The following is a 25,585-nucleotide window of genomic DNA, read 5'->3' as shown; positions in this document are numbered from 1 at the left end:
ACAGCTTTGAGTGAGTACTCAGGAAGAGGGTACATGATAAGTAAAGATGATTTTATTTTAGGATCACAGAATCACAGACTGCTTTGGGTTGGAAGGGACTTAAGGATCATCCATTTCCAACTCTCTGCCATAAGCAGAGACACCTTCCACTAGACCAGGTTGCTCCAATCTGGCTTTGAGCACTTCCAGGGATGGGGCAGCCACAGCTTCTGTGAGCAACCTGTGCCAGGGCCTGCCCACCTTCATAGAGAAGAATTTCTTCCTAACACCTCATCTAAACCTGACTTCTTTCAGTTTAAAACCATTGTCCCAAGATGTTACATTTCCTTACCTTAACAGATTGCAAAAATAGTTCTTTTATGTTAAAAAAAAAGTTATTATAAATTTTCTTACTTTTTAGGAAGAAAATGCATGGCAATTTTGCTTGGATTACACTGAAATATTAAATCTCTGCCCTGTTACCACTTTGTTACCACTGGGTGCAACAGGACACAGGCACAGAGGACAGAGTGGAAGTTGTCTTTTCTGTTGTGTTTTTCCTTTGCCTTTTCCACTTTGACCAAAGGAATCAGAAGACTGACACAGTAAGAAATCTTTACCCTCTCTTAGTGGTAAGTACTGCACAGAGGAGAGTTAGAGGGCAGAAAGAAACAGCTTCACAATATTGCAAGAAAAGATTTCTAATTGTAATTCACCAGCTCTCTTTGTCCACTGCAACCTGCAGTCCCAAAGGGTCACCCTTTGGAATTGTAGGTTTTAACTTTATCTTTGACACTTTCAGGTGTGTTTGGCTTTATCTGCATTGCTTCAAATGTGCATTTCTTGCCCTTCTTGGAAGGAGATACATGTCCTTCTTCCCTGATGATGTGAATTTGAAGGTGCCTCTATGGACTTTTCAAGGCAATCACTGACACCATAAAGCCAAATACAATTAAACATTGGCAACAGTGACAGCACAATGTGCTGCCTGTTCTCCGTGGCCTCATTAAAAGGAAATGAGGAAAGACCAGACCATGAAAAAGGGTGAAGAAATACAAACTTGATTTATACACTGCAATGCACAGACACCAACTCTGCCTGCCCTGGGGGGGTGTAAAGGGCCATGTAATTAGTGCAGGCAGATGACTGCAGGTAATAAGGAACATTACAAATACAAGCAAGGAACACACAGGGGTCAGGGCTGGAGCTGTTGATGCTCATGGAAGGCAGCAGGGAGCAGGCAGTGAAGTGTAAAATACCACTTTGGGTCACAGGCTCCAGGTGGTGAAAAAAACTCCTCCAATGGTTGTAATGAACAAAGACAAGTGGCCATCCCTCCCAGCCCAGCACCCACACTGAGGCACTCAGCCTCCACAGCAGAAACAGAAAGCAAAGGCCAGAACTACAGGTAAGAAAAAACAACCCTTAAAATCACAGGAAAAGTAAGCCAGGGTTTTTCTGTACCCTGGTACCAAAGAAAGTCCCTGGAGATGCAGAGGAACCCACATATTCCTCTTTACTGTGTATAAACTCCTATACTTTGCCTCATCCATAGTGTTTTCTCTCCAGACCTTTCCTTAACCTGAAGCATCACTGGCCATGAATGCCATGGAGGGCTGCACTGGGAATGTCCTGACTTGGATGGATCTGATTGAGAACACTCCCTGCAGGGTTATCTCCTCTTACACAGAAACACTTGTTTCTCTCTATTCCCAGGGCACTCACGCTGGAAATTTAGATTTCTTTTCACAAACAAGTGTGCTTTTCACAGGGACCCACCACCACACAGCTTCTCCCATGCCCAGCTGCTTCCAGCTGCCCTGGGCACCAGCAGCTGGGCTCCCTCTGCCTGCTTTTCTCCATCTGGGAATTTGCAAAATGGGGATAAAAATATAATCCCTGGTGATTTAACTCCCCCCCGTGTTTTCAAGGCCAGCAGTCTGGGATCACAAAATACCTTCCCACAAGGAATAAAGGGAATAGCTGCTGCTAAAAGATCTCAGATTCTCTTCTACCTTCACACACAGAGTGCTTGCTGGAGGCCTGGGACAGCTGTCCTGTGTCACCCAATACTGACCCCTCTGGACAACACCAGCTTGACTGGCCCAGCAGAAAATCTCACTAAACCTTCCATCAAAGCACTACAGCTCTGACAGGAGAGGGAGCTGGATATGTGGATAATCTAGGACCTGGCACAGAAGCAACTCACCTTTTCTGAATTTGGGAACTCTTAGCTCTATAATAGAAGCTACAAAGAAGGCCAGAATTTGCAAATGGATTGGGAAATGGGTCTTGACAGAATGACACTCCAATCATTCTGAACCTCTCAGCTGCTCTCAGAACAATCATCCCTGCAAGCATTGTGTTAAATAATTATCAGTGATTAGCACATAAAGCAATCAATGGCTTTTACAAGAAACTTCCACTTCTGTTTAATCTATTTAGGCTTTCACAGACTCATGTATTACTATGTTAACTAAGCAGATAATTAGCTACAAGAGGCATTTTACTGCATTTCCACAGAAATTGCTGGCTTTGTTTCATTGAAGCATCCTTTGTGCACAGCAGTGGTGCTGACAGTTCTAGACCATTTCACCCAGAACTGGTTGGTAACTGGCAGCCACACAATCATTACCAACAGAGACACAGAGAGCAAAGGTGGTTTTACAGAGACAAGATGCTGAGATACCTTCCAGCATTTCCTGAGGAAGGCAAGGTGTCAAAGATATCCTAAACACATCCTAAAAATATCCTCTAAGTCAAGTTTTCCATATATAAGAAGAGCCAAAACATTTATCAGAAAGATGCTTGTTTCTCTTGCTTATCTGCAGAACATCAGAGTCAGCTCTGCAGGTTCCCTCATCCTGCCAAACCACTCCAGTCATGGCAAGAAGGGAAAACTGCCTTGCTGAGATGGAAATGAAGTCTTCCAGTTTCACTGTCATCAGCTCCCCAACTTGGGAATGTCCCTCTCCCACACAAGTCCCCAAATGGCTTTAATAAATGACAGGCTTCATCTCCAAATCCCTACATGGACACTGAGCAGAACCATCTCTGCAAGGCAGAGGAGGAACTGCAGGGAGGCTCAGGGCTGGGGGCTTTTCCAAGTCCTGGCTATTTTGGGCCATACCAGCTTAAGACATCAAGATTTGACTGTTCAGAGAGTGAAGAAGAAGGAAAATATGTTCAGCATGGAAATACAAGTAAATGAGATGATGGGATCATGGTTGGAACAGTGGAGAACAAGCAGAGGCAGGGAGCCTCACTCTGCAGAACAGCCTGTGGTTTCCTGTTGCAATGCCCCACCACTTACATTTTGAAGTTTTAGGGATGGGAACACTAGATTTTAATTAAGAAATTACCATAGGCATTCCTGAACCCAGCTTTTTAAGATTTCAGCTCCCACAAACAGGAGTCAGATTTTCTAAAGGGCTCCCTCTGCGTCATAATGAAGCAGCTGGTGTATCAAGCTGGTTTGCTCCCACTTTTTATGTGTATGTAGTCTGGTGGGAATGCTGTGTTTCAGAACCTGGCCTGGAAGGCAGTGCCAGGACTGGAGAGATCTGCTAGTGCCTCATCTCTGCTGGAATAACTTCAACTGACACATGGCATCCCTCTTGCCAGCAAGGACAGGAGCAAGGAACACCTGCAATACATAGTTGGTCCTGGACACATATTCAAGTAGGAAGATTACATAAAAAATTGTTGTAGACATCAATCTCGGATAATTTGAGCCATTATTTACTAGCAGTGGGTATGGAGTTTAGGGCCTGATTCTACTCAAACCAGCTGAGTCTATTCTTGGGAATTCATGGCAGCAAGGATCAGGGCTCTCTTAACCTAATGCCTGTTTCCTTCCTCTAATCAAGACATTTCCCACATCAAATGAAGACAAATTTCCCTCCTAGAACGTGTTCTGACCCTGATCCAGAGGAAGTAAAAGAAACTCTTTGATATGTAGGATAGGTGTCAGTCTTTTGCTTTTCTAAGAGCATGACCATATAAGTTTTTACCCAGAATACACATACAATTCTTTCACCAAAAGTTACTGACTCCTCCTTAAAAAGCACAGAACAAACCCTGGTACACACATGGAGAGAAGGATGTGGTGAGGGCAACAAAAGTACAAATACTCAAGTGGGAACCTGATGCTGAAGCACTGGGAAGTTCATTCAAGGCAGGATTTCAAACACTTTAGGTAGCTACAACCACAAGAGTTAGGATGTTTTCATTAAAAGATGCTGGAATATTTCTAGAAGGAAAATACATTTTAAATACCTTCCTTCTCCATTTTCCTTCCAATTAAGGGACTTCTATAAATAGAACAGAAAGAAGATTTTGTCACCCCTAAAAGGTTTAATAAGGATTAAAATACTACAGTGAGAAAAGCCAGAAAGAGACCCCACCTGGCACATGCAGAATGTGTGGGTGTGCATTTAATGGCTGCATGTAAGACCATCACACTCTGAGGAAATGAGTAATCCATTCTTCAACCCAAAACACACGACAGAGACCACAAAGGGAACAGCATTTCCAAGAACTCATTTGCTCAGTAAACCCTTCCCCAACAAATGTATAAAATTCCTCCTCAAAACTATGCTCATTAATAGAGTAAGAGAGATACATCCTGTCCTACTCCAGCCTTCCTCCCGCAGGAGGAGGAGAGGAACTGAGCAGCCACCAAACAATCAGCACAATGATGAAGGGAAACAAAACTTGTGAGCTGGCCATGCTTACACTGCCCAATTAGCAACCAGGTCTGTGAACAACTGGGTCACCTCCAGTTCATGCCAGCACTGTGCTCAGATCCCAGATCCTGCCCCGTCTTTGCCTGTGCCCTCAGCTGTGTTTCTCCAGCAGGGCTCATTCATTATGTGCTCTGCATAATGCAGAAAGGAGAATAACCCACGGATAATTAGATTGCAATCCATTAGCTGCCAGCCAGAGGGGAACTGCTTTCCATGGATTTCTTCCACTCATGCCCACACGTTTCAAAGCTTATTGTTTTAAATGTCACACTGTAGAATAAATGACTGAGAAGGTTAAAGATCTATTGAAATTTTCGGAGGGTATGTTTCACAGCTGTTCCCCTCCTTGGGCTGCTGGCTGAAAGAACTGCTTGAATCCCAGCACTAACCAGCAGATCACATCTGGATAATCATGTTCCAATTGAACAGGCAACAGCCAAAATATGTTTGCAGTTCTACACCATGAATTTTTATAGCTTATCTGTACATGGGTAGTCATTCCTGCCATCCTTTTCTCTGCTCGGGAGAAAACAGACTTTGTTACCAAAGATAAATGTTCTACTGCTAAAACCAGGCATTGGGGCAGATCCTCAGCTGTACCCAGCTGGGATTGGGAAGGGAGGAGGGGAATGGCAACCAAAGAGGAGCCAGGAACAGCTCATCAATCCTGGAACTGGTTCCATGCCAATCCCAGCATCGCTCGGAGAAGGCCATGGGCGGCTCCCAGTTCTGCCAGCTGGCTCCAGCCCCAAGGGGGCCATCTGCCAACAGGACTGGGGAAGCACAGCATGTGCCAGCTCGGAGACTTCCCCACTCTTCCAGGATTGTTAGAGAGAGGATGGCACAGAGTCACGGAGGTCCAAAAGTCCGAAACTTCCAACTTCAAAGCAAACTCCATCTGGAAACTGCAGCTGTTCTGCGAGGGAATCGAGCTGGAGCCTGGGATGGGTGTTTGGAGAGGCAGCCACAGACTCTGTCCTGCTCATACCAAAGGGTAAGGGTGGAAAATATCCCCCATTTTCTACTCAGAATGACTCCATGACCAAGACTATTCCTGCTATAATTCTGAATGTTCAGTCTGACACAACAGTCCTCCCAGGAGAAAGATTAACATACCAAAAAGCTGGAGTAGTCAGGGCTTGGTTAAGAAGCATTCTTTGATCTTCCACAATTCAAAAAAGTTTAATTATTCAAGTGTTATTTATAACAGATAAAATGGGATGCTGGCTGGGAAATACATTTGCGTACATTAGATCTTCAAGATAGCCAGAAATTCAGGATTTTTCCTTGCCACACACCATACAAAGGCACATAATCTGCCAACACAGAGCACTCACCAGGCTCATTTGTCTTAATATCTATGGGGGTCTCTGCTCACCAGTATGGGGTTTGCTTAAAGTTATGCAGAGAGTAGTAAAAGAGAATAGACCAGATAAATTGCCTTAAAAAATACTTGTCTACAAAGGCAGTCATGTCATTTTGGAATATTACTACTTTTATGTCTCACACCTGTGCCAGCTGGTTAATGTTTTAACCCAGTTTCCCATTCAAAGTTAATGTTCAACTAAATAAACCAGCTTTCCAAAGGGTTAAGCAGGGAAAACACGGACCCTTGACAAGCAGTGTAGATACAAAACAGAGCAGAGGGGAGGGAATCAGGGTGACTGCACTGGAAAATCTGGCCACCTTTCTACATTGAGTTTTACAAGCAACTCAATGCCACCTCCATCACAGCAAGATACTATTGGGAATTTTACTAAAGCTGCAAGGACAAGCATGGACCAGGGTCAGGCTTTGCCCCCTGCAGCACAGAGAATGAAGTGTGCTCTGCCAGAGGGAGCAAATGTTGCCACATTAACAAACACAGAAAATAAATTAAGCTTTAATGAGCTCAGAAATATCTCAGTTCAGCCAATGAAACAAACTTTTCCCTCAATAAAAATCTTTGTTTAACCAAGGAGGAACAAGTTACTTTGCTAAAATTAAACAATGTCAGGGTGTTTAAAATACTTTAATATTTCAAGATGCAGGGGAATAAGGGGGAAAAAAATTGGTGACAATTTGAAGAGTCAGACACTGCAAGTTGCTGTTAAGAGCAGATAACCACTACCCAGCCTGCACAGTTCTGAGCAGTGTCACACTGCAAATAACCACTCCATCAACAACCCAGGGAGAGACAAAGCTTAGGCAGCTGTAGCAAGTGAAGACCTTTTCCTGTGGGTCACTAATGCTGGAAATTCTGTGATCTCCATCCACCAAAGCAGAACTGGATGGCAGCAATTCGATGGCAGCAATTCAATGCCAGCATCCTGCCCACACCATGTTCCTCAGGCTGCCAGCAGAGAAAATGCATTAGCAACATGAGTGAGATGTTTGTGGGAGAAATACTGCTATGGATGTGCTAGCTGAAATAAAATTTAGTTTGTTATAAGCAGAAGGAAATGCTGCTCAGGCTCATGGAAAGAGTTTTACAATTGGCAGCAGTTTGAGGATGAGTGTAAAGATTGATTTTTGAAAGCCTTTCCCATTTGCAAAAAGGGTCTTCCAAGCCAAGTGATCAGATGAGAATAGTACAAAGGGAAGCATCTTGTCACATGTCACTTCATCTTAAAGACATGTTTAAGTTTCAGATTAGTTTGGAATCCCAGGGGAGTGCTCTTTGCATCTGTCAGTAAGAGCTGATAGAGTCCAAGCATTACATGTCCTTTTCCTCCACGTTTCCTGTTTGAATGGACTCAGCCAATGTCTCCCTCACCCACAGGTACTTTATTTCTCAAGGAATCTCTGAGTTATCACAGCTGTTACTTTCCAAATAAGCCTTAAGTTTGGTTTCTATAGTTCAGATAGAAACTGGAAGAACAGTACTTAAACTTTTAGGAATGAAATGGTGTTGTACATATTAAGAAAGTGTTTGTGCCCATAGAGACAAAAACCTATTTCCTCTCTCCCCTACACTCAAAGCTTCCTAAAATACAAACTGTGCACCTTTCTATAAGCTCAGTTTAATATTTATGACTTTTCATTCTCCAAAACTGCCTTCCAGTGCATGCCCTGGCATTACTCTTATTAAATTTTTCAATTCCCTTGATGGTCCCATTAGCAATTAACAGATGCCAAAAGAATTGGTTTCTGGTTTGTGTTTTTAAAGCCTGAAGCAGTTTGTGAGGCAGGGAACTCTGCAGGGTTAAAAAAAAAGAAGATAAAAGTATATCTTTGGCCTTGACTTTGTTTTTTGTCCTTCTTTCTAAAGCCCAAGCAGGTAAGAAAGGCAGCAAAAGGAAGGGGTTACTCACAGGATGCTTGTCTGGGGCGGGACCTCGGGGATGGTGTCCAGCATCAGATGCATACATCGAACCGTGGTCCTGAAGCACAGGCAGCGACTGGGGCAGGAGCAGGAGAGACCAGGCAGGAGGAGAAAACACAAAAACCCTCCAAGAGCTGAAGGGTTGATGAGCATGGTGCTTGCTGGAGTGCATTTGCCTCAATTCTGAACTGCAGGGAGCTGACAAAAAAAAGTTTCCCAGCCCTGAGGTCCAGGAGGAGGGGACTCATCAGCATGTGTTTGCAATTAAATTAAGGCAGTTTGACAGTCCAACCGCCCACCCCCTCTGCCATTATGTACATCACTGAAGATCAGACTGACCCCACCCCTCTTTAGTTGTGGCGCTGAAATATAAACTCTTAATTTTGATTTATTTTCGCCTTGTTGCTTCTCTTGAACAGCAAGTTAACTCCTCACAGGCTGCACCTTCATGGACAACAACCAAAAACTGATCCTGGGCTTCCTGGGCTGAGCTGGGATGCAAAAGATCCAGGGTCAAGGTTTTTATGTCAAATTTTTTGCCTCAACACACTCTGCAGACTAAGGAGAGTGTCTTCTCTAACAGCCTATCAAATGTATTGGGCATGAAGACTTTGAGATAGGGGCAGTCTCTTATCACATGTACTTAAAACATCCAGCAAAAATATGTGTCCAACCATCAATGGGAGCAGAGAATGTTATAGGTAAGGGATTTTAAAAGGGAGATCACTAACAGAGATAAATAACCTGCAAATAAAGACAAATCCCCATCCTGCAACCTGTAAAGTTTCCTATGCAGAGTAAAAGCTGATACATTTCAAAGAACTTTTTGCCAAATAAAATTTCTACAAGGATGCAGCTGGAAAAAATGTCAGGATTTTGGAGAAATTAAAGGCAACTGAGAGATGAAGAGAGAAAAAAACAATGAAATACACTGAGTTTGAACTGTAGGAAATGCAGCCTTCCATTTGTTTCTCCCACTGGATTGTAAAATTGAGATGCAAAGGGCAGGATTTGTTTGCATTTGAATTAATCACCTTGGTAAAGAAGCTTAGAGTGAAACCAGCTTGTCTTTAGGTTTTCTGCTATTACTGCACAAGATCCTAAATGTGTGGGTCTGGCATGAGGGGGGCATTAACACACATTGGGATCTAAAGGTACTTGAAGTCCAAACACAGCATCATTCCACATTATCTGGAAGATCAAATGGAAGTTTCCCATGAACCTGCACATCTGCTTTACACTGTAAACTACAAAATAATTAATGTGACAAAGGAGCACTTAACAAGACTGACTTTTATACCTCCCTGGTTCTCAACTCCCTTCAGATTCTCTGTCACTTGAGCATTTGGGGAGAGCCTGAAGTTTGGGGTTTCACCTAAAATTTCGTGTCACAGAAGGTAAAAGCTGTGTATTTTGCAGCTATAAAAGAGCATTATCCTGCAGGTTTTCTGCACCCAGTCCTCAGGCAATCTGCTATTTGTTTGCCCGGACATCACTTGGAAATCTAAGCAAGTTCTCTGAACTCACCTGCTCCCCCTCCGGACCCGCCCCATGGTTTTGGGCAGAGTGTCCTCTAGCGGCCACCCAACCCCATCCAACTCAACGCTGCCTTGTAAAAACGGGTTGTAAAAGGCAAATTATCATCTTCGGTCTTTATACCACAACTGGCAGCTGAGATCAGATTGCTCCGGATGAATATGACAGCTCTTAATTCCAATTTGAGACATCAGTGCATTCGAAGCACATCCTCCGTGTGACTCAGACAATGCACATTTTGTTAAAGTCTTCATGCCTGAAGTTCTCTTGATTGCTCTCCACATCTTCTCTCCACAAAACACACTGGACTTTGTTAGGACAGGGTAGCACAGCTACTTAGGAGCTGTTCTGTAAGGAAATATTTCTAGGAAAATAAGCAAAATTCTCTCTCCAAATCACGCCTTGAGCATTTTGGGGCTATAATTTTCCCTGGCACATCTGGCCACTTCATAAATACAGGACTTTTGCTCCTGCCTCCCACTACATCTTGGTGCATAAACTCTGAGCTCTAAACCAACCCTCTGCAACCAAATAAATGTCTCTTCTATTTATTTATATTGCAACAGGAGGGCTGGGCCAGGCATCAGTCAGGTTTCTGTACCTACTGCCTGGAATTGTGTTTCATGGCCTGGCTGTGCCATGGGGAGCAGCTTCAGGAAGCACTGATGGGTATTTGCCCACTGCTTTGTAGGAATGGGATCTTCAGCCAAGTCAGCAGATTTAACAGCAGCCATAGGGAATAATTTGAGTGCACAAAGGCAAGTTCTGCAACCCCCACATTGACTTTACAAGAAGATCTTCCCTAGAACTTGAACTGTGCCTCTCTTACCTTGCTTATCTTCCCTTCATGACAAATGGAATGACTGTGAGATGTTATGAAAGACCAGCAATCCCAGTCCCCTTCCTCTCCCATAAAGTTGTCAGATTTTCCATCAACATGACAAATTGTTTAAAAAGGAGAACACAGCTGTGAGCAAGAATCAGAAATTAACTCCTCAGCAACTGGAATTAAAGTTAACCCTTGTGTTCCATTCTCCAGCATTTCCAGCTTCTTCTGCACAGACTTTTCAAACTTGTAGAATGCAAGGAAGTTTGGGGGTTTCTCTCAGGTGTGTTTCTTTCCCCCCCACCACCATTCTTTGTTTTAACAATGAATTCTGTCCCAGCACAAAGATTTCCCTCAGGGAACCCACCCCTCCCTACATCCCAGAGAACTGTGATGTTTTACATTTTACAATGAAGTGAACATAAACATTATCTAACAAATTTAATTTCCTCAATACCATTTCTATGACACATCCATGGCTTTCCAAAGCAGAAAAGGATTTTCTTTCAAGCAAGCATCATGTGAAGGAAAACATTAACATTAAACTAATCTCCTGTTATATCTGGTTAAAGGACATTTATCATACACACAAATGACAGGAAGAAACACACAGACAGGCAATTATCCTATGGAATAACAGATTCATTTAATTAGCAGCAGCTGTATTTGCTGTTATGATCAGTTTTCTGCTACAGCTGAAGCCAAAATATTATTCTCAATACTAGAGAAATGAAAGCCTTGAACACCAGCTCTTAAAAATCTCTGTTAATTAAGCACAGAAGCAGAGCCCAGGTGATAAGAGGGGAGCTGCAGGTCAGAATGCACAGAACAAACTCCTGGCATGTTTGGTTTAGGCAATTCCTTGAAGTACAGAAATAATAAACTGACTCACCTTTGGGCATCTGTTGTCTGGAGGTCAGTCAGCCAGGTAAGTGAATTCACTCCTTAACTGTTCTGATACATTAAATCTAGATCAGCTCTGTGTGTGCTGATTCCAAGTATCATCATGAACAAAGCATTACATAAAGGTTTGGAACTCATCAGCTGGGCAGGTTTCTTTCAGAGATGATACTCTGAGGAGTTCATATAAAACTATGCACCTGCACCATGTTATTAAGTGTTTTTTCTGCTGTTCTCATGTCTTAACCTTCAATTATGGAAATAAGTACTTATGTATGAAGTATTCTGATCACAACATGATGCAAAGCCAGGTTAAGAAGGCTAAAAAGTCTTTACTGAATTTACTGATACAGAAACTTATTAATAAAGTTTAAATTGTGTAACACTTCTGCATGCCTCGGGCCAATTTAACTCTAGTTTCAATACAGAGATTCTTCAACTTACACACCCATGATTAAAGCAGCTTTTTTTGCAAATTTACTGCAGGAATGAAACCTAAAAGGAGTCACAATAAAAGTGGTGACTACTTAGAACACAAAAAGAAACAAAGCAGTTAAAATTCCTAGACAGCTTACATACCATACAAACTCAGCTCTGCTACAATTCCTCTATTAGAAATGCCTAAAAAACTACAGTGCAAGTGCTTGTGCAGAGGGAAAATGTATTTACAATTCCCCCTTATTTACAGGCTATAAGCAAAGCTATTTCACAGTTATATTACACATAAAATTTCCACTATGTGTTTGTTTGGATCTGTGGGTTTTTCTGGACAAGGGGACAATTTGACAACCTACAACATAAATTTCCTGTATATATATATTTCTTTATTCAACTTTATCCAGGAAAAAATAGCAGTATTTATGCATCTTACAGAAAGCTACAAAAATCTAGCAAATGTAATAAAAAAAGGCAAATCTGGTGAAAAATCCGATCAAATCTTTTACAACTGGGGCTTGGATGGGGATAAAAATTAACCAGGGATAAATGAAAGATAATCCTCCCTCAACTGGTCAGCTCCAGCAGGATCTCAGCAAGACTTACTTGTAAAAACTTGAAGTTTAGTGTCATTTTTAAAGGAAATTCTTTAAAAGTTTAGTAATTAAACTGAAGGATGACCTGGTAGCCAAAAGCAGGAGGCACTCTGAACTATGGAGGGGCATGGAAATTGTGCCACAACACAGAAAGGCACCTGGGACGAGCCATTAAACAGAAGTATCTTACAAATACAGAGGCAACAGCCTTTGGGGGAGCACAGAGAATAATTATACAAAGATTAAGCCTCTATTTACCACCACATTCAGAATTTTCATCTGTGGAAAGAAATCCATTGTAGTTGCCAGAGTTACAAGATGGGTACATGCATGTTTACAGGAAACCATCAGCTCAGTGGCCACACAACTGCCCCATTTACAGAAATAAAAATCCAAGGGAGCACTAACTTGGGGTACCACTTAGACCAGAAATGGAGACTTAGGAAACCAGAGGCAAAACACAGCCTGTGACTGTGTGATGTGCCAGCAGCCACATAATGCACTGTTACCAGATGGTATTCTCATAACAATCCTATAAAGCAAGAAAGAGTTCTTCACTTCAGGCTCAGGCTACAAAGAGTATCCATTTATTTTCAAAGCCACACAGAACTCTGAAACACTATTTATCATGAAGCAAGTTGTGCAACTCAGCACCATTAACCAAAAAACCCACTGTATTTTGCAAGACAGTCTTCATTCACTTCTCCTCAGAAAACAAGGAGACAGCACACACACACAAAAACATAAAAGATACCAAAGTGATACCAACTTAAGTGCTTCTGATGGGACACTGCCTTAACACAGACTCACCACCTGTTGAGGGGGCCATTCATCCCTCCCAGCTTTAGGAGTATTTCACATCCACACACACTCAAGAGTTTCTCTCCAGCCTTTACCATTTTAGACAGACTTTTCAAACAGGCTGAACCAAGTAACACTGTTCTAAACATGGTATATTTTGTCCACACTCATTGTGGACTCCCCACCTCTGGAACTATTCAGGGCCAGGCTGGATGGGGATTGAGTAACCTGATCCAGTGGAAGATGTCCCTGCCCACAGAAGGGGATTGGAACCAGATGGTCTTCAAGGTTCCCTCCAACCAAACCATGCTGTGATTCCCTGGTATCTCCTCCTGTCACTGTGACAGGAAGACTTGGGAGTAAAACTGAGAGCTCACATCCAAAAAACTGAAGAGTATCCAGTCCTTCCATATGAGCCTGTTAAAACATCAACTTCATTGCTGCAGGAATCAAATAATGTACCAAGCTGAGCAACCTCATCCCAGCCACCATCATGGAACACTTGGGCCCAGGTTGTATTCCAGCCACCTTGCCACAGCAGGGGCACACACAGAACACCTAAGAACTGCACCAATCTGGCTTTCTAGACTGTGTTCATGTTCTATATACCCTCTACAAAACTATTTGGCTGATTTACCTCTCAGGCTGGCACTCTGGACTTAACTTAGATCATCTGGGCTCACACGACAGCAAAACTCCCAGATTCTGCTTTCACAGTCAATTTTCACAAACTCACTGCTTTGCAGCTTCTCTCTACCCTCTGCCTCACTCAGAATTACTCTGTAAACATTTCCAGTAACAACAGTCCCAACCCTGACTATCCTTGCATCCTGTCAAAGCTAAGCAGCTTTGCAATTAATTTGCCTCCACTGCTTTAAAAAAAAAAAAAAAAAAAACCAACTCGTTCACTAGAACAGGTGTTTCCCATTAAAAAAATCAATATTCTGTAAAACACTTTTACTTTTCAATGAAAAATTATATATAGCTTGAAAGTAAAACAGTAAAACCAAAGGGGAGCTGATGCTTTCCTTCTCATTCAGAACCTGGATGCCACAAGGGTAATGCCAAAAATTCTTTCCTTTCTGTAAAAGTTGTGCTTTTTCAGATTACTGGAAGAAACAAGATTGGCCAGATCAGTTTTTACTAATAATCTTCACCCTCCATTAAACACACACCATGATAAACACATGGCAGGTTTAGTGGGAGAGAGCACAGACAGGAAAGGTCTTTGAGGAACTGCTTAAGAGTTTTTCTAAACTGATATTCGGTAGAGCAGCCATGAGATTTTCAGAGTATCTCTGTGCAGTTAGTTTCAAGGGAATTAAATCCTCCTTTCCATAAGCAGCTGAGCATTTCACCAACTTGCTTCCTAAGGAACCCCTGCTGTAGGATAAAACTATAGCACACAACTGAGAAGGAAGAAGAAACTCAAAAAAGCTATAATGTTGAAGTTTACAGCAGCCACATTCCCCAGCGAGCCTACTGCCTTGGGTGGTCACATTTGCAGGCAAGCAAGTGGTGTACATTTGTCAAGCCCTAAGTAGTACTTTATTTTCTGCCTACTTCCCACTTCCTAGAAGAAGGAAACTACTTCTCCCTGTAATACAGCAAGTAATACTTCAAGGGATCAGGCAAAGGCAGACTCAAGACCTTTTCTCTCAAAAAGTTTACAGGAGGATCTGGCTTTAGTTCAGAGGGTTTAGTTTCCTCCTCCTCGTGCCTCTCCTCCTCCATATCCTCGCTGTTGTTGTTATCATCTGAGGGGCTGGAGATGCGGCTGGCGAAGACCTCTTTGTCCAGGAAAACGATGGTTTCCATGCGCCGGCGCCGGACACGTCTGCGTTTAAACCTGGGCGGGTTCTTCAGCCCGTTCCCGTTCCTCAGCGTTTCCTGATGGATTATTTTCTTGATGGTTCCTCGGATGGCGATGCGAGCCAGGTCCTGCAGGCTGCGAACGGCCACGGGGGCTGCAACGAGACAGGAGCATCAGCACATACAGAGAAACTGCCCCACAAAGGTACTCACAGGAAAAGTTCTGTTTGCTCAAATTAAATCAGGCCATTTGAAATCCCTGCTGTGATTGCACAAACAGCTCTATTCAACTCCTGTCAACTCAGATAAACTGCACTGCAGCTTTCCAAACAAAATTTAATTATGCGTTTCTCTCATTAAAAAAAATTCCCTATTTTGATTTCAAGTTCTCGATTATTTTAAGGTACACATCTTAAAGATTATAAGAATGAAGACTTAGCAATAAGACCTGTATCTGTTTAATTACTCAGAAAAAGCTGTTTTCCTACTGTAGATAACCAGACCTGAAGTCTATTTAACTCTTCCATAAAATGATTTTTCTGTTGAGCTGTTACTTCAGCTGTGCCAAGTTCTGCATTTATAAAACACAAGTACTATTTATACTCTTCAAAAACTGCTCCAGACATAGTGGGTGAAGACAGGCTGGAAACCATTTTTTAGAATTATAGAAGCATAGAAGCATATAATAGGTTACTGTATTAAAATACCTCCCACATTATGGCTTGTAAGACTGTCCTGTTTTACTGTCAGCCCATAAATACACAATGTAACTCGTGCAGAAGGAAGCAGAAAAAGATTACATGTAATATATGTGCAGGTCTCACTAAGGCAACCTGCATACAAAACATGTTAAACATGCACTTGCTGGACTTTTCAGCACAGTATGGATTGTTTCCTGAGCACCTTTCATCATGCAGACACCTTTCCAGAATAAGAGCAAAGCCTGACTAATCTCTTTATGAAAGTATCTGTGTCTTCAGAGGCCTTTTGACACTGAAGTCTTAATCTAAAGATTGAGGCCACTGATACAACCTGCACTTTAAACAGCTCACAAAGAAATGCACAGCTTGTATCCCTCAATCATTCCAGGCTCAGCACAATTCTGAATTGGTGGAGGGTGAGAGTCTTTGAGTAGATACAACATTTGTTCACAGGTGTGGGTTGTGTATTTTCCATTAACAGGGCCCAGTGCCTGAGAAACACGACAGTACATCACTCAGGATTGAAACAGAATGTGCAAACCAAATAACCAAACATGCCTCAAAGGTCAGGGAAAAATTCAAATAACTTATATTTAGAATGATGGTCTAGTGGAAGGTGTCCCTGCCCATGGAATGAGATGATCTTTAAGGTCCCTTCCAATCCAGGCCATTCTATGAGTCCATGATTTAGAATCCATTTTATGCAGCCCCTACTCTGGCATGGGACGGACAACTGTCCAAAAAAGAAGCACTTGGAGTAATTTTCCTTGAAAGGATTCCTAGAGATGTTACAGCTCACAGCCAAACAGCAGGAGAAGCCTCCCCCACGCTCAAGAATGTCTGTACTCACGCAAGTGAACAAGCCTCGATTTTCCTGAATCTGCGTGGTTTGGCTGAATCAAAGGAGCAAAAGAAACAGCAAGAATCTTCTTGGTCTCCCAGGCAGAAGGACCAGTACGAGTAATCTTAGTCAACTAAAGCAAAACAAGGAGATTATTGTCCATTGCGTGAACTACAGTGAGATTTTTCTATCAAAAAAATGAACAAATGACTTTTCTGCCTGAACAAGTGGTTAAAGTAGTAGAAGCTACAACAGTGAAAGGAAATAATGAGAAATACAGGGTTTTTTTAAAAAATGAGAACTCCTTGCAACAGAGCATGGTCACTGGCAGTTGGGTCACTGTGCTTTCCCAGATCTCCCTCCATTCTGGGGCAGAACTGCCATGTCTGATGCCTGACAAAACTCATCAGTCACTGAGAACATTCACTCCTGAAGAGTTCTGCAGATCACTGGATTTATGTTCCTGCCCAAATCTCTTACATTAACTCACTGCACATCATCTTACTGGGGAGAAACCCTGCACTCTGCTCCTCTGTACCCTGACAGGGAGAAAAGGTCAGACACCCACACCTCAGCCCTGCGAGTCCATTAAACCAACACACCTTTACACGACAGAGATAAACTGAATTTCAATCTTGAGCTCACACAGGGACACTTGCTCACTTTTTACTAAAAAGAATCCATTGACACTTGTAAATAGGGACACCTGCACTCTCTTTCACAAGCCAGTTATGGTGCAAAATTCTGTATTTTATCATCAAGCACAACACCAGATTATATAATTGAACAAAGTGTTGCTTACATTTTCTGCAGCAAAAAGGCCAAATTGCAATTAACTGCAATATGTGAATTGGTAGAACTATAAATTTCTTAAATATTATGAATGTGCAGAGTTCAATTTCCACTCACAGTGAAAACTGGTGCACTTAATGTTTTCTCCAACCTGCTACAAGGGCAAGGTAAGGGCACAGCTATTGACTAAACCAAGATGAGAATTAAGAATAACTGAAAGAGAAATAGAAGAAAGGCACTCAACCTTCTCTTCCAGAGGCATGACAAGAATTCCTCCAACTTTCAAGAGGCTCTTCATGTAGTCCTCATGTTCCTTCTGCACTCCAGCACCACAGTAAACACGGTCATACTGAGTGCAGTCCGGAGAAATCTCTAAACAATTGCCAATAACAAAGGATGGCTCACAAAATTCAAACCTGGAAGTGAAGAAAACTTGTATCAGACAAAAATACTGCAATTTATTGAATGAATTCTCTTCAAAATTCTGTCAAACTATGAAAAACACTTGAGAAAAAACCAACAGTTTTACAGGATTTCTCCGCCACAGCCCATCTATTCTAGACATTATTGTAACAGAACACAGCTGGAAATCTCAAAACTATGAAACGATAAGGTCAGAGTTCATGGATTAGAATCTCCAAGGATAAGGATGCAGAATGTCATACTTGAGATGCAATGAGCTATTTTTAGTCACCTAATGCTGACTCAGTTACAATATGCAAATATAAATATTAGACCTGTGATTCCAAATGCCAGAGTCTTTTAAAGACTGCCCCTGGGTTTATTTGTGCATCTTCAAAAGCTTTTAACTGGTTTTCAGATGTTGTGGGGAGATGTCACCTGATGCTACAGAAATATGCCTTCCTGAAGGCAATGGAAGTTTTGCCATTAGCTTCAAAAGAACTCTGATTTTACCCTTCATAAAAACTGACCTTTTGCCTACAGCATTTCTGACTCAGTTTAAAAGAAAAATGGATGATCCTATGATGATTGTAGTTTTCTTACATGTTCCAAAACCACATCAATTCTAAGCCCTACATTTATGAAGTTGTACAACACATCCATTCTTCTGGTGTCTTGAGTGGCAGCTCAACACAGCACCTATTTATTTCTAGGCACTTCCTGAAGCTTTCTGGTTTTGCAAAGCGTGCTGGACATTCAGAGCAGCCAGCAAACAGTTCCTGCACGTGGTGTTCCAACAGCACAGCCCAGCAGACACCCCTCAGCAATGCCAACTTTCCAGTCAGGATCATTTCTGAATTCAGTTTGCTTTTGCTCCATAGCTATATTGGTCTGGAGAGGGAAAGAGTCTTCCCTAAACCATCTATTCAAACAATAGCAATGTGACTCTGAAAAAACCCAGTCGAGCACCATCCATGCCAAAGACTGTCACTCTGCTGCCAGCACCCAGAAAATACTTCCATCAGTGGCTTTCCAGTAGAGCAGGAGCAGCACAAGGCTGAGCAGTCTAAAATCCAGCAAGTAATGACTTTAATTTTCTCCCTCCCAGGAGAGGAGGAGATCAGGTATCCACAGAAGATTTGCTTCCCTGTTTGAACAAACTGTGAAATGGATCCAAAATCATGACAGCTACAACTTTTATTGCTGAGGTTACTATTGGCAGTGGTTATCTGGCTGGGAAGTTATTACTTGTGACAGCAGCAAAATGGAGGTTCTAAGGAAGAACATAAATCAAATCCCAAGCAGTTTAAGTACCAACTTAATCATCTTAAAACTGCCTTCATATTTTAAAAAGCCATTTTTCCTCTTCTCAGATAAAACATATTAGGCCAATACAGAAATTAATTCATATTCTTCTGATCACCGTCCACGCTCTCAGGTCACAAAAAGAACTAGTATTGGTGTTTGCAAGTTTCAAGCTGTTACTCCAAGTGCATTTCAAAACAAACAAACTCCCTCAGCTCCCTCTAAGCCCTGCAACATCAGCACTGCTATTAAAAACACTGCAAACATTTCAGAAACTCCCCCTCATTACACATGGGCTTCAAAGGTCACACACTGCAGCTCAGCAAGCCTAAGGAGCCTGAATCCTCAGATTACCCTGAATCCAGGGGGGCCACATGGGAGCAAGAACTGCCACGACTAAAGCCAAATGCACAACATGAATCCAAACAGCCCTTTTGCACTTACTTGTCAAAGCTGTCACTTGTTTTAATGAAGAAGTCCAATTTCTGCTTTGCATATTCGATCACGTCAGAGTGGAGCTCCACACCGTGGTTAACACCAAAGGGACCTGCAAATGTAGAACACCAGGATAATGGTAACAGGCAAAACCACAAAATCCAGCAGGATTAATACAGTTTGGGTTACTTTCTGTACCAGATTTTTCCATGAGTGTCACACAGTCAGTGTTAGTGCAGGGTCAGCTCTCTTAGTACTGCAGTGGGAATTGCAACCCTATACCTGCAATTTCTGCCTTGCACAGCTGATTCTGAATCATTTGGTCTTAACTATGGAGGAAACCTCTCCATAGCAGGCAAGCACTGATGCCACTGCTGTAAAACTGACTACCTGAAAAAAAAATCCAAGGCAGAACAACTGCCTGCATGTTTTAATACATCCCTAAAAAATTTTCGAATTATTTTTATACCCTCTTGCTGATACACTAAAACTCTTTGCAAAGGAATTAGGAACAGTCATCACTGTACCTCAATTAACAGCAAAAATAAACTGGAAGATACAGAAGTTGTTCAGGACTTGTGCTTTTTACTCAGAACTGACAGGGTAACTCCTGCAAAAATTCACTATAAAAGCCCTGGAGTTACATGTTGGTGTCCTCGGTAATCTCAACAAACCTTGGAGAAAACCACAAATGGGAGGTGGGAATGACACGCTACCCTGAGAACAAACATCTGAGCAGTTAAAACTCTTGCCACTCCCACAGAAGGGAAGTCTGTACCCTACAGCCATTTGCTGTCTATCCTGGCAGCACAGCTGTGACTGAAACACTTCGGGGTGAGCTGTAAGGGCACAGCTGCACTCGGGTCATTTGCTCTGTGCCACTGTGGATGTGGTCACACCATCTGCTCTGCCACACTCAGTGTTTTCCAGAGAACATTCCAGTCTGTCTGTTAGGAAATGTCCAAAGTGGACCTCAAACATGTCTCAGTCTACACAGGACAGTGTGAGCACAAACCAGGCACAGAGCAGTGTAGTCACAGGATTCTGGGGACATGCTCAGTCCTAGTTTCAACTTTGTACTCCTGATCTTCATCTGGAGTCATCCTTAAGGGGAAACTACCCCAAGTTTGTGCCCAGTCCTGCAGGAATCCACTACAGCCACCTCTGGAACTACATGGGTGCCTGTTCTGATGTGCCACAGAAATCTGGCTCCAGAGAGAAGGTTACAAGAATTCTGATAAACAGGCAAACTGGATTAATGCATTCTTTACTTTCCCAGCTATCTTTTAGTTCCATTACTTGAGGAATGATTCATTCCCTATTTCAAAACATGTTTTTAATAATCTAACATAAACAGTTAACGTGACTGAAAAGGTATTTACCCAAGATGAGTCCAACCATAGAACTCAGATAACCAGTGCCACTGCCAAGATTCAAAAACGACAGCCCTGGTTGCAGATCCAAAGCTTCCATCACCTCAGAGTAAATGCACGGTGCTGAGAGATGAATATTCCCATGCTTCCATGCCAAGTCCTTGTAGGCATTGTCTTTGAACTCTTCCAGGTAGTAATCTGCTCGATCGATGGCTCGGAAAGCCTGTTCCACCAGTTCTGTCCTGATGTACTGCGCCTCCTTCAGGTTATCAATTAACTCATCGTTATCCTCTCCCGCGCTCACTGCGCCTCCCATCTTCAACAGCCCTCTAGAAACACTAAGGAGGAATAAAGGAAGGTGATTTAACACAACATGCATTTCAACACTAAGTTATGATGCTGGAAATTAAGTACTTTGAGAGAGACTTTTACATCCTGCAAGGCCCACAAGCAGCAGAAAAACATCACCAGCAGCACTCCCATTGCAACAATGAAAACCAAAATGCAGCAGATCTGGCATCCAGCACCTGACAGCAGTGGGGGGAAATCACAACAGGCAATTTCAGTGTTCAATTCCTGTCTTCAAACACTCCCAACGTTTTACCAGCATGTCAGCTTTTCCACTGAACCCTTTTACACAAAGGATTATTCCAGCTCTTGGGCTTATAAGGTCATTTTTCACTGCAAGCCCAACCAAAAATGCATGTTTGGCCTGTCAGAATTCCTGCCACATGCAGACTTTCTATCTCAATTAAGAGACTGAGACACAGGCAGCAAATACAGAAAAATCTCAAATTGCATTTTCTTTTTATGCTGATTTCACAAAGGTTAAAAAACCTCCAACTCTGACCTATCAACCCTGCTCACTTCAGCAAATGCACTTTCACACAGCTCATCTCTAGAGCCTGAGAGACCATAATTAGCAAAGCACTTAATGATACAGCCAGCAACTGCAGAGGGAATTTCCACTGCAGCCTGTGGAACTTCTTAGGTCCTCTTAAGCCCTGGATGAGCTCACCTTCAATTGGGTAATGCTTGAGTGGCAGAGATCTCTGAATTACAAACACTTCTGACTTCACTGACATGATTATGGACTTATTCAGGCTTGTTGGGGTGGAGTAAGAAAAGCAAACACCCTCCTTGACTGTGTAATGTACTTTACATGGTTATAATGCTTCATAGAGTGAAATAACTGTGGGTTTTAAAGGAAAAGGTATAGGGGGAGAAAAACACAGAACTTACCACTCAAAACTGACCAAGCTTTTTCCCCCTTCTCAGACCTTAAGAAAAAAAATTCTTTCCAGAAAACACATTTATTTACACTGCCTATCCCTGCTCACAATAATAACCACAGAAACTGCAGCTTTGGAGTTCACTCCTGGGATCAGAAGATCTGCCTACAGCGAAATTGTTGGGTTTATTTGTTACATTCAGCAAGAGCAAATTACAGACTTTCGTTTTCAGAGGAAACAAAGAAAAGCTCCAGGACTCCAAGGAAATTTCACAGTTACTCAAATAACATGCCATTCTGATTACCTGGAGAGGCACAGAGAATAGGATATACTTAGGTAATAACCTCGAGCCAGGTTTTAATCCATTCATGTCTCAAACACATCAATCCAATTCCAGAACATTAATAAAACTTGAAAGAAAAAGCCACCCCTCTCCTTTCTACAGTTAATCCTTCATTTTCTGTAAAAAGAATGATTGTGTTTTATTGCTTCAGAGGGGAAAAACATCAAGCTGAGGCTCAGGTGAGTTAATAAACCAATTATTTCTTTTCCCCTCCTCTTAACATGCACAAAACCTCAGTGCATTTGCACACAGGGTTGCCTGAATCTCTGGTCAATACACTTTATGTAACACTTCACATTAAAACACTCTCTTCCCTGAGGGTATTGATTCCCTTGACTTTCTTTTATGTTTTTGTTCTTGGCCTTGCTTCTTTCTTCCACTCTTTCTGCTGTTAAAAAAAATATTTCTTATTTTTCAGATATAAAGTTGGAATAAAGAGTTGTGCCTTTAGCAGTGTCCCACTTTGGATGCCCAATAAACTCCTCCTGATGCACGTGAGCCCCACTGGGACAACTGGTCTGACCTGGTTTCATCAGTTCCATGAACAACAAGTGCTTTTCCATGTTCTCCAACATGAAACAACAACAACTGTTGCCTGAGACATTTTTCTAATTAGGTCAAGGCCTACCCGAGTTGTGACAGATGTCAATTATCACCTCTACAGGACATGAACCTACTTCCAATAAAACCAATGTTTTATCTGCAGCACTTCTGACACTCAAATACCTCTTGGTGTAATTCTACATCTTTGTTTCAACTTTATGGGGACCAAGAGTGAGCAGACTTATTTTTAACAAACTTTCCAAAAGAAAACCCTCTCCCTCCACAACAAGTCCAGGTGAATTTTTTTCTCGCTTGTAAGGTAAGAAAACCCAGAGATTTCCAAAATTCTGTGGAGGGACGAAGTTAAAAATGCAAAATTCGGGCTGGTTCGCTGCTCACACAACACAGACACAAACCCAGAGCTGGAACACCCCATGGCATCCTCCCCTCCAAGGAAAACAGAGCAGAGAACGAGCAAACAAAACACAGATCGAGAAATAAAACAGAGAGAGAGCAAACAAAACAGGGGGCAAACCAACCAAACAGGGGGCAAACCAACCAAACAGGGGGCAAACAAACCAAACAGGGGGCAAACAAACCAAACAGGGGGCAAACAAACCATACAGGGGGCAAACAAAACAGGGGGTAAACAAACAAAACAGGGGGCAAACAAACAGGGGGTAAACAAACAGGGGGTAAACAAACAAAACAGGGGGCAAACAAACAAAACAGGGGGCAAACAAAACAGAGGGTAAACAAACAAAACAGGGGGCAAACAAACAAAACAGAGGGCAAACAAAACAGAGAAGAAACAAACCAACCAGCCAAGGATCCAGCCCAGCGGCCCGACCAGAGGAGGAGCCGCTTCCAAACAACCCCCTGGATCCACAGCGATCCCTCCCCAAGGCAAACAAGCGCCAGGGGAAGGCTCCGAATAATGTACAAGGCAATTCCTCACCCCCAGAGGGTCTCCAGGGTAATCCCTGCTCTGACACAACACGCTGCGGGAGGAACAGCAAAGGGGGTTATTTATTGATTCGGGGAGAAAAGAGGCACCTGAGCGGCGGCGGTTCGGCTGCACTCGGATCCCTTCGGCTCCTTTCGGCTCCGTTCGGCTCCTTTCGGCTTTCTTCGGGTCGGGTCGGTTCCGTTCGGTTCGGCTTCTTTCGGCTCCGTTCGACTCCAGTAGGTTCGGCTGCGTTCGGTTCGGTTTGGCTGAACTCGGCTCCTTTCGGTCCTTTCCGGTTCGGTTCGGCTCCTTTCGGTTCCGTTCGGCTCCTTTCGGTTCGGTTCGGCTCCTTTCGGTTCGGTTCGGCTCCTTTCGGTTCGGTTCGGCTCCTTTCGGTTCGGTTCGGCTCCTTTCGGTTCGGTTCGGCTGCTTTCGGTTCGGTTCGGCTCCTTTCGCTCCTTCCCGGGTCGGTCCGCTCGGCGCTCCCGGTCTGTAAACACTGCCCCAGCTGAGCGCCGGCCGCGCCACTGCGCATGCGCGGCGCGCACCACTGCCGCGGGCGGGGGGGGGAGGGAGAGAAGGAGAGAGAGAGGGGAGGGGGGCGTGGAATGTACCACTGCGCTGCCCGGCGGGGGGCTGTGTGGGCCGTACCATGCGGAGCCGGCGCGGGGGTGGCCGCGGGCTGGACTGTACCACTGCGGCTCAGTGCGGGGGGCGCAGGGCTGGGATTCTGCATCAGACACAGTCAGGGTCGGGAAAAAATCATGAAAAGAAAAAAAATTACTGTGTGAACTGCTTGATATTCTTAATTTTGAGCCTGTGAACACCTAACTTGAGTGGAGTGCTTGGATTTGGGGGCATTTTGGGATTTTTGGGTTGTTTTGCCACAACCATAAATTTCACAGATTTTCACAAACTATTCTGAGTTGGAAGGAACCCAAAAGAATCATCGAGTCCAACTCTTAAGTCAATCATCAGTCAGGCTTGGGAAAAAAAATTGCTGTGTGAACTGGTTTATATTCTTTATTTTGAGCCTGTGAACACCTAACTTGAGTGCTTGGATTTTGGTTTTTGGGGGAAGTTTTGGGGTTTTTGGGTTCTTTTGCTGCAACCATAAATTTCACAGATTTTCACAAACTATTCTGAGTTGGAAGGAACCCAAAAGAATCATCGAGTCCAACTCTTAAGTCAATCATCAGTCAGGCTTGGAAAAAAAATCAGGAAATGAAAACAAATCAAGAAAGGAAAAAAAATCAGGAAAGGAAAACAAATCAAGAAAAGAAAAAAAATTGCTGTGTGAACTGGTTGATATTCTTAATTTTGAGTCTGTGAACACATAACTTGAGTTGAGTGCTTGGATTTGGGGGGTTTGGGGGCATTTTGGGTTCTTTTGCTACAACCATAAATTTCACAGATTTTCACAGACTATTCTGAGTTGGAAGGAGGATCTTCGAGTCCAACTCTTAAGTCAATGACCCACAGAGGGGATTGAACCCATGACCTTGCCATTATTACAACCAAGTTTTAACCAACTGAGCAAATCTCGGGCTCCCAGATGTGAATTTACTGAGGAGCATAAATCAGTGAGATGCAAATTCACCTGGAAGGTGAAAAGGAAACATGGAATATCGTGATACTGTGGTATATTCACAGCATCTGACTTGCCATTCATGTAGTGAGGGATCCCCTAAAATGTTCTAACTGAGTTTTAGGCACCTAATTTAAATTTTAC

The 25,585-nt window shown here is 42.9% G+C and overlaps 2 protein-coding genes across 2 annotated transcripts in view; both read right to left on the bottom strand.

The window, feature by feature from the left end:
- LOC139680175 (peroxidasin homolog) overlaps window positions 1-8,184 on the bottom strand; it is a 43,011-nt gene extending 34,827 nt beyond the window's left edge. The window contains exon 1 of the mRNA XM_071572544.1: window positions 8,021-8,184. Coding sequence (XP_071428645.1) covers window positions 8,021-8,184 — 164 coding nt within the window. The remainder of the gene's footprint in view (window positions 1-8,020) is intronic.
- Window positions 8,185-10,820: 2,636 nt separating this feature from the next.
- PCMTD2 (protein-L-isoaspartate (D-aspartate) O-methyltransferase domain containing 2) lies at window positions 10,821-24,395 on the bottom strand. Its single transcript, XM_071572545.1, has 6 exons — window positions 23,961-24,395; window positions 20,796-21,124; window positions 19,423-19,525; window positions 17,516-17,687; window positions 16,489-16,612; window positions 10,821-15,092 (listed from the first exon to the last, which is right to left on the bottom strand). The coding sequence occupies exons 1-6, from the start codon at window positions 24,386-24,388 to the stop codon at window positions 14,713-14,715; spliced, it is 1,536 nt and encodes a 511-aa protein (XP_071428646.1). The 5' UTR covers window positions 24,389-24,395; the 3' UTR covers window positions 10,821-14,712.
- Between the last annotated feature and the right edge of the window lie 1,190 nt (window positions 24,396-25,585).

The sequence above is a fragment of the Pithys albifrons genome, chromosome 18 (assembly GCF_047495875.1).
Source record: "Pithys albifrons albifrons isolate INPA30051 chromosome 18, PitAlb_v1, whole genome shotgun sequence".
Lineage (NCBI taxonomy): Eukaryota > Metazoa > Chordata > Aves > Passeriformes > Thamnophilidae > Pithys > Pithys albifrons.
The sequence above is the reverse complement of the archived record's forward strand: the minus strand, read 5'-3'. Positions and strand labels throughout refer to the sequence as shown.

Bases quoted from the DNA above. Each gene is read 5' to 3' on its own strand.
- PCMTD2 (XM_071572545.1), bottom strand. From the start codon at position 24,388: ATGCGCAGTGGCGCGGCCGGCGCTCAGCTGGGGCAGTGTTTACAGACC. The intron at 19,526-20,795 runs GTAAATACCTTT...CTACATTTGCAG, and splicing joins TATGGTTGGACTCATCTTGG to GTCCCTTTGGTGTTAACCAC. The intron at 17,688-19,422 runs GTAAGTGCAAAA...CTTCACTTCCAG, and splicing joins ACAAGTGACAGCTTTGACAA to GTTTGAATTTTGTGAGCCAT.